The following is an 8,707-nucleotide window of genomic DNA, read 5'->3' as shown; positions in this document are numbered from 1 at the left end:
ACACCATAACTCGTGTTTACGATATCAGAAATGGACTATTTTTTTCAAATCGATTATTTTTCCGAAACTGCGATTTGAAAAAAGGAATTTGTCGAGTTTGGTATTCGTGATCAAGAGATATGGTCACTCAAAGTTTGTTCGGTCAAAAAACTTTGACACACGAAAACTTATAGCCACTAGATTCAAATACAACAATTTTTTGACTTTCATATGGTCTTGCAACGGTGTCATTCCCAATCGAGAAGGAGCCCATTTTGACTTTTAATACTCACAATAACTTACCGAGAAACCGACTGATAAACAAAATGTTTAAGAATTAAGACTCATGAGTACTAGTCCTGAAAAGATTGGTTCGGTAAAATGACCCGATCTAAGTAACCCGATCCGACACCCGAACTAGTAACCCAAATTTGACTTATAATCCGAATGTTTTTTTTGTTGCATACTACTGTCCATAATCCATAAATTACCTAACAATAATAAGTTCAAAAGTAAACCCAACCTGTAATGATGCAATCTCCCTACATCTAATCCGAGTACCGTTAAATTCAAAATGACCCAACCCATACCACATCTAGTTAACCCCGTTTGCTAGGTCTATATTGAGTATACTATCTTTAATCTCACCTTAATCTTTATGATAAAATTTTCAAATAATTGATTTTTGTAAATAAAATTAAACTTTATGATTATTATGATAGTTAAATTAAAGTATATATAAACTTTTTTTTTTCTTTGTGCTTTAATGTATTTTGATTTTATTTGGTTTTTATTTATTTACAAAAAGGAAAAGATGACCTAACGAAACCCGTTTCTACACCACCTTTCCTCATTTCATTTCATTTCTCACTCCTCGAAAAAAATTTCTCTCTCTTTCGACAATTTTTTTCAATCTCCTCTCTTATAGATCGCCGATAATCTCTGAAATCCCTCGATTTTCGCTAATTATCTCTTAATTATCTTTTAATTCCTCTTCAATCTTACCTGGATCTTCAAATATTCACTCGATTTCGATCGATTAATTAGGGTTTTGTTATTTTTCGATACTTTTTATATATATACTCACAAACCCTAATTCCCTTGGTTATTTTCTGTTGATAATAAAAATTTAGGGTTTTGCTTTGTTTTATTGATTAATTAGGGTTAGAGTGATTTTTGATGTTGATAGAAGGAAGAAAAATTGGGGAAAATGCAAGGATATTATGCATGGGTGTGAGAATAGTAGGAGGATTCGACGTATGTTGTCCGTCCCTTCATCGGTAAATAAACGTCGTGTAATTGCAGAAGTTGATGATTCTTATACTGATGCTAGTTTAAAGGTATTTTTCGGCTTTTTTTTCGAATTTATTGTTTTTCTTTTTATTATTATTGAATTGATTGATTGATTGGTTACTTGATTGGTTCTTCGTTATTTTGTTAATTCGATTGATTCAGCTGTGGTTGGGGTTCTTGTTTGAGGGAAATCATCGAATTCGTGTTAAAAATGCGTTTGTTCTGGTCGTTAGAGTTTTTGATGGCTTGGGTGATGCGGTTCTGACTTCAGTTGTCGATGTTTGATGAATTTTTCGAGTACAGCTTGTGGGAGATGTCGTTTCTGGCATTTCTGTGTGGAACTAAACGAGAATAGGGCGAGATTGTTGGCGGTATTTGGTGGATTCGGACAATTAGTATTTGTTTGATGGCCCCGTTTTGAATGGTTTCTTGAATGTGACGATGTTTGTAATCCAGTTTTATCATGTTGCTCTCTATGTTGAGAGGTTGAATTTATGTCGGAAAAGTTTAGCGTCCTTGTTATTGATCTGTGTGTTGGTGGACTGCTATTGTTTTGTTTTGGGGAGCTCAAAAGAAGGTTTTGATTGGTTGGAGATTTTTAGTCGGGGCAAAGACCTAATGAAGACATGGCAAAACTCTAATGGCTTAAACTCCAACCTGTATTCAACCTGAATCAGAGGACTGAAACTATGACGACCTGAAATGACTTATTTTGGGAACAAAAGCCTTTATAGTTATTCCCTGAAATGATCTGAAATGACTTGAAGTTACTTATATGACACAAAAAATCCTTTTAATTATGACCGAAGCTGACCCATAACGACTGTCCTTAATAGTGACCTAGCTTGGAAGGACCTGTACCCGAAATGAGCATATAAAAGTGTACCTGAAAATGCACGACACAAACTCAACCCAATCCCAAAATCTACAACTCGTTTGCCAGGTCCAAGTGAATGAAGCAAGAAATGAAAAGTGGGACAAGTAAATAAACTGTTTACATCTTTGTGGGTTCTTTAGTCATTGGTAAATCTCTTTCATGGCCATGGGTGGTACTCATTTATCATCTTCATGGTTTATGGTCGCTTTAGTTCTTCATACCGACATGGGATGACATTAATAGAACTATAGGAGCCTCTGACATGACCAAGAGACACATGTGTACTTCTTCTACTTGGCAACCTAGCTGGCACATTAAATAGTGTAAGGCTGAGATTCGAGTACATCTGTTTTTCTTTTATTTCGGCATGGGGAGGGACTATAAGGTTCGGTATTGTTGTTTTATGGGGCTCTTTAGCTTGTTTTGTTAATAGAGTTCTTTAATTATTGCAGGATGTTCGTAAGATTCGCATTGGTGACTGTGCTCTGTTTAAACCACCCCAAGAGTCCCCTCCTTTCATAGGTATAGTCCATTCATTGGGATCCGACAAGGAGACTAAACTGAAGCTAGGTGTGACGTGGCTTTATCGACCTGCAGACATCCAACTTTTGAAAGGCGCTGCCATTGAAGCTGCGCCTAACGAAGTTTTCTACTCTTTTCATCGGGATGAGATTCCTGCTGCTTCACTTCTTCATCCTTGTAAAGTTGCATTCTTGCCTAAGGGTGTTGAACTGACAACAGGAGTATCTTCGTTTGTCTGTCGACGAGTTTATGATACTACAAACAAGCGGTTGTGGTGGCTCACAGATAAAGACTTTATTAATGTGAGTGACCTTTCAGTTTTTCTTTGTTATTAATAAAACCCAATTTTAATTTTTTTTAAGTTATCTTTGTAAGTCTGTCTATTATATTTCTTCAGGGTCGGCAGAAAGAAGTAGATCAATTGTTACAGAAAACACAACTTGAAATGCATGCAACAGTTCAACAGCCTCAAGGAGGGCGTTCACCAAAACCACTGAATAGTCCAACGTCAACGTCAACGTCACAGCTAAAAAACAGCCCAGACAGTGTGCAGAACGGCTCTACATCGTTTCCCTCTCATTCGAAGGGAAAGAAAAGGGAACGAAGTGATCAGGATTCTGAGCTTGTGAAACGTGAGCGTTCTTCAAAAGCAGATGGTGGAGACTCCAATGTCTTGAGCTCAGCACTATTGCTGAATTCGGAAATTGCAAAAATAACGGAGAATGGTCGGCTTGTAGATTCCAAAGCTGTAGAAAGACTAGTTCAACTCATGCACTCAGATAAATCTGAGAGGAGAATAGATATCCCATGTCGGTCGCTGCTGGCTGGCGTTATAGCTGCGACTGACAAGGACGATTGTCTTAATCGATTTGTGCAGCTCAGAGGTCTACCTGTATTGGATCAATGGCTTCAAGATGTCCACAAGGGTAAGGTTGGCGACTCCAGCAGCCCTAGAGATCATGATAAATCAGTGGTCGACTTTCTTTTGACTTTGCTCCGTGCGTTGGACAGACTCCCTGTTAATCTTAATGCATTGCAGATGTGCAACATTGGAAAATCTGTAAATCATTTAAGATCTCACAGAAATTCAGATATTCAGAAGAGAGCAAGGACTTTAGTTGATACATGGAAAAAGCGTGTTGAGGCTGAGATGAATATTAATGATTCAAGATCTGCTAGTAGTCAGGGTGTTTCTTGGCCTGCGAGAGTGCGGAATGAAGCCTCGCATGGTTTAACAAGGCATTCCAGTGCATCTGATGCCGCCATGAAAAATTCCTCTTCACAACTTTCTTCGTCTAAATCTTCCCCAGCTAAGTCGATCCAGGAAGAGGTGGCTAAGTGTTCATCAGCTTCTCCTACAATTGTGAAGTTGCCATCTTCCCCTGCATTTTCTAGTGCTTACATGAAAGATGCTCATCTTAAGACCACTGTTATTAGTGGTAGCTCAGAGCTTCCTCTTTCAGCATGTAAGGATGAAAAGAGCAGTAGTTCTAGTCAGTCGCAGACAAACAGCCAGTGTTCTAGTGATCATATGAAAAATATGGGCCCAGCTGTTAAGGAGGATGCAAGGAGCTCCAATTCAGGTTCTACAAGTTTGAACAAGAGTTCTGGAAGTGCTTCCAGGCACAGGAAAACTGCTAATGGTCTTAAGGGTGTAGCTTCTTCTGCTGCTCACCGTGAAGGTGGATCAATGAAAAGCTCTTCCTTGACTAGAAAATCTGTTTCGGAAAAATTTTCACAACCCTCATCATGTGAAAAGCCTACTGATGTTCCTGTTGCTGACAGTAACAATCATAAGCTAATTGTTAAAATCAGTAATCGGGCATGCACTCCTTCACCAAATGTCAACGGTGGGTGTCTTGCGGATCCGTCATCTATGAACTGCAGAGCTTCTTCAGCTCCCGTCCCTGGGAAGCTTGTTCAGTCAGAACGTAGTTCAGATGAAAAATGTGGTGGTTATCTGAGTAATACCTTTTCAGAAATGACTACTGAGTCACGACAAAGTACCAATCTGAAAGATGGGGGAACTGCGTGTGATCAAGCTGATGCTTCACCATCTGCTGCCCCAGATTCTGGATGCTGCCTGACTGGTGCTGAGTCTGGAAAGTTGATTGATGCTGAAAAGGTTGCGTTAGGACCCAAAATCGAGCCGAGTCCTAGAAAGTTCCATGATTCATCATTAAGCTCCATAAATGCTTTGATTGAAAGTTGTGTAGATTACACTGAAGCTAATTTGCCTATGTCTGCTGGAGACGTAGTTGGTATGAACCTGCTTGCTAGTGTTGCCGCTGGGGAAATTTCTAAGTCGCCTGTTCAGTCGCCTCAGAGGAGCACATCTGTGGCAGCTGAATCATGCCGAGATCACAGTGCTAAATTATTGCCAAATGGCGACGTTGAGGTTTCTCTTGGAGAAACTAATGTGGAGGGTCAGAAACAAAATACGACATTATGTGCTTCTTCTGTACTTGTTCAGGAGCAAGGTGATCAAACAAGGCCACATGGCAAGGATCTGCTGCCCAGGAAAGACTCTTGCTTTGTATCTGATGGAAAGCTTGATGAATCTGCAGCTCCACCCTCTGTGGCTCCTACATGTGCTGAAGGCGATGAAGGTTCAGATGAAGGACATGGAACAACGTTAGCAGTTAAAAATGATAGTCAGGTGGGTACACCTCACGGTGTTGCTAGCTGTTTGGCTTCCGAATACAAAATTGAGGACGGATCTTTGAAAGAAGAAAATCATGAAAGACCTGTAGAAGTGGGTTCAGTCAAGTCCGCAGATGGTGATAAGAAGAGTGATCCACAGGTTAGGCAAAACAGTAAGGTCGTGATAAGGAAGCGGTCTTCTACTATGACGGCTAAGGAGTCTGTGGGTAGAAAAGAAAAAAGTGGTGTTTCATCATGCATTAACGACTTACTGCCTGGGCAATTTAATGATTTGAAAGAAGATGATGTTGATGTAGGTGGTGGTAGGCTCGTTAGTGAGGGAGCAGATGAAAAGTGGAAGCTGAAGAAGGATGCTCTCCCAGTCCATCAGATGAAAGAAGAGACTGTACTCGATACAGGTGGTTATGTTCAGGCTACCAAGGGTAATGAGGTGGATCTTATCGATAAAAATGCAACTACTGCACCTGCTGCACAAATGAATTTATATCCTCCTGCCCAAGATAATGATCTGGATTCAGATTCTAAAGACTCTAACCTACCTCCTCGGAAAGGTGAAATTGCAGAGGGCGAACATCATTGTGATGTGAAAACCTCTTCACCTTTTGCAGGAAGCTCTTTTATGGATGGGAGACTTGAATTTGATTTAAATGAAGGATTTGATGTAGAAGATAGCAAAGATGAAGACCTACCAAGCAATGTGACACCTGGTCGTTTGAATTGCCAATTACCTTCGTTTTCTGTTGCTAGCACATCTGTTAGTCTCCCTGCTTCAGTTACAGTGGCTGCTGCTGCAAAAGGACCTTTTGTGCCTCCTGAGGATCTGCTGAGAAATAAAGGGGAGCTTGGATGGAGAGGATCAGCTGCCACGAGTGCTTTTCGTCCAGCTGAACCTCGAAAGGTCTCTGACACTCCTCCTGGTTTGAATAATGAACGAAGTCTGAATGTTAATAATGAGAAACAAACTTCTGCACGCTTCGAGATTGACCTGAACGTGGCTGATGAGATGGTTATGGAGGACATGGACTGTCAGATTGACGATTTTCGAACTAACAAAAGGGATGAGTTTGAGACAAATAATGAATCAACTGGTGTTGTTTCTAGCCGTATTGCTGGAGGCTTGGACCTAGATCTGAATATAGCTGATGATGCTCCGGATTTGGGCCAGTCTTTGCCAGTCAGTCATAGACTAGACATGCCACTTCAACCAATAAGGTTGGCATCATCAAGTGCTCTATCCAATAGCGATAGTGGTCGTAGAGACTTCGATTTGAATAATGGGCCCGCAGCTGATGAAGCTACTGTTGATTCTTCATCTTTTAACAGACATTTACGTTCAAACGTCTACTCTCAACCTTCTGTTGGTTTCAGAATTAACACTACAGAAATGGGGACTGTGAACCCATGGTATACTGCTGGCAGCACGTTCTCAGCCGTACCAATGCCTACGGGTTTACCTGATAGGGTGCAGCCTTTCCCAATTGCGGGTACTGGAGGTGGCCCACCGAGAATGTGGGCTGGGCCAGCAGAAGCCATGTCATTTAACCCAGATATGTACAGGGGTCCTGTTTTATCCTCTCCTTCTGTTTCTTTTCCTTCTGCACAATTTCAATACCCAGTTTTTCCCTTTGGTACCAGCTTTCCTTTGCCATCATCTTCACTCCCGGGTGGATCAACTGCATTTATGGATCTTTCTTCTGGTGGACGGCTTTGTATTCCTGCAGTTGGTTCTCAGTTAGTGGGAAGTTCCCTGAATGTTCCTTCACAGTATCCTCGGCCTTATGTTGTTGGTCTTTCAGATGTTAGCAATAGTGTTGCTGGGGACAATGCTCAAAAATGGGCAAGGCAGGGCTTAGATCTCAATGCGGGGCCAGATGCGGAATCCATTCTGCCGAGACCTATGTCCAGTATGGGGTCTCTTGCTCTAACAGATGAGCAAGCACGGTTATATTCAATGGCAGGTGGTGCTATGAGGAGGAAGGAACCTGATGGTGGGTGGGACCCAGATAGGCTTAGCTATAAGCAACCATCATGGCAGTGAGGATATCTGTTTGGGGTGGTGTACACGCCTTGGTATCTTCATGGAAGCTATGGTAAGTTACTAAGCTTGCACATTAAATTTGCAGTTTTCTTTATTTTATTCTTTGTTTGATAGTTTGCTAACCAATTGTCACTGCTTTGTTTTCTTTCAGTTAATCGAGGATGGGCCAAAGCTCTTGTTCCCCATGGTCTATGGCTTGCGCTGATGAAGGTAGTGGGCGGTAAACGATTTGACATTTGAAAATTTGCAAAATCCGCCTGCAGGGACCCATTTCCTTTTATGTAGATATTTAGACCCTTGGGAAGCAGGCTGGTGCTTGCGTAGGCTCTCGGTTGGGTGATGGGGCCTGTACTGGTGGTTTGTCCGACCTCTTGTAGACCATTAAAATTTAATCCCAGTCCTTTCCCAGTCAATCATCCAGCTAGTGGAAGCTGGATCTGTAAACATGAAGTCGAAGCCACTTTTGTACGTGCTTTGCTCTTTAATTTGTCGTTCCAACTTTTCTCCTCTTTTCTCCGTATATAAGAGTTGCTACCAAATTTTGATGCTTTTGAAGTTTCTTCATTAGCATGTTTAATCTCCTCTCCGTAAATGGTCTCGCTTAAATGGAAATAAACCTGTCATGTATCTACTAACGTCCAATGGTTTACATTTAGGGCGTATGAAATATGCGAAGGTAAATGCTTGGCTGTATAGTTTTATTGTGTGTAGATACTAGATAGTAGCTATATGCAGGTTCTAGTGGTTGTCCGAAAAAGTGAACACTGGAAATGTAAAATTATTGTATTTACAGTTTTATTGCGCGAGATCTTGCTGATAGAATAACAGTTGAGGCCAGCTGAAAGTTTCAGCAATTGAGGGAACAATAAGTTGTGAAGTACTTGTGTATTCCTCGTTTAATTATACTACCGCCTCTTACGTCTGCATCGCGGGGAACAGTTGATGACACTATGTGCATTGTTACAGTGATGTCATTTAAAGAAGGAAATGCTTTTGTTTCTTGCTCTGTAAATATTTCTCGTTGTTCTCGTTCCATATCTCATATCTGTGTGGCGTGAAGACTGTTCCCTTGCAATGGGAAAAAATTACAATTCATGGCATGAATACCGTTGCCTGAGGGAGCTGCTCAGCCTCCGGCCACCACAGCGTCTGCCTTCTCAATGTCGGCCTCAGCTGTTACGATTCTGTCTTTCTTGCTGTTTTCCGTTATTGCTCTGTAGTCTGCCATATTTGGTTTAATGAAGGGTCACAACTCAAAATCTAAGACGGGGTTTCAAAACCCGTCAATGTTAAAATTGACTGCGTTATTTGGTTTGGAACAAAATAGGTCTTCC

The 8,707-nt window shown here is 41.1% G+C and overlaps 1 protein-coding gene across 1 annotated transcript; it reads left to right on the top strand.

The window, feature by feature from the left end:
* Window positions 1–447: 447 nt before the first annotated feature.
* Window positions 448–7,921, top strand: LOC141652642 (uncharacterized). Its single transcript, XM_074460188.1, has 4 exons — window positions 448–1,319; window positions 2,602–2,973; window positions 3,069–7,425; window positions 7,525–7,921. The coding sequence occupies exons 1-3, from the start codon at window positions 1,203–1,205 to the stop codon at window positions 7,371–7,373; spliced, it is 4,794 nt and encodes a 1,597-aa protein (XP_074316289.1). The 5' UTR covers window positions 448–1,202; the 3' UTR covers window positions 7,374–7,425; window positions 7,525–7,921.
* The last annotated feature ends 786 nt before the right edge of the window (window positions 7,922–8,707 follow it).

This window comes from Silene latifolia, chromosome 4, assembly GCF_048544455.1.
Source record: "Silene latifolia isolate original U9 population chromosome 4, ASM4854445v1, whole genome shotgun sequence".
Classification (NCBI taxonomy): domain Eukaryota; kingdom Viridiplantae; phylum Streptophyta; class Magnoliopsida; order Caryophyllales; family Caryophyllaceae; genus Silene; species Silene latifolia.
Note: the sequence above shows the minus strand (reverse complement) of the source record. Positions and strands in the feature narration are given on the sequence as shown.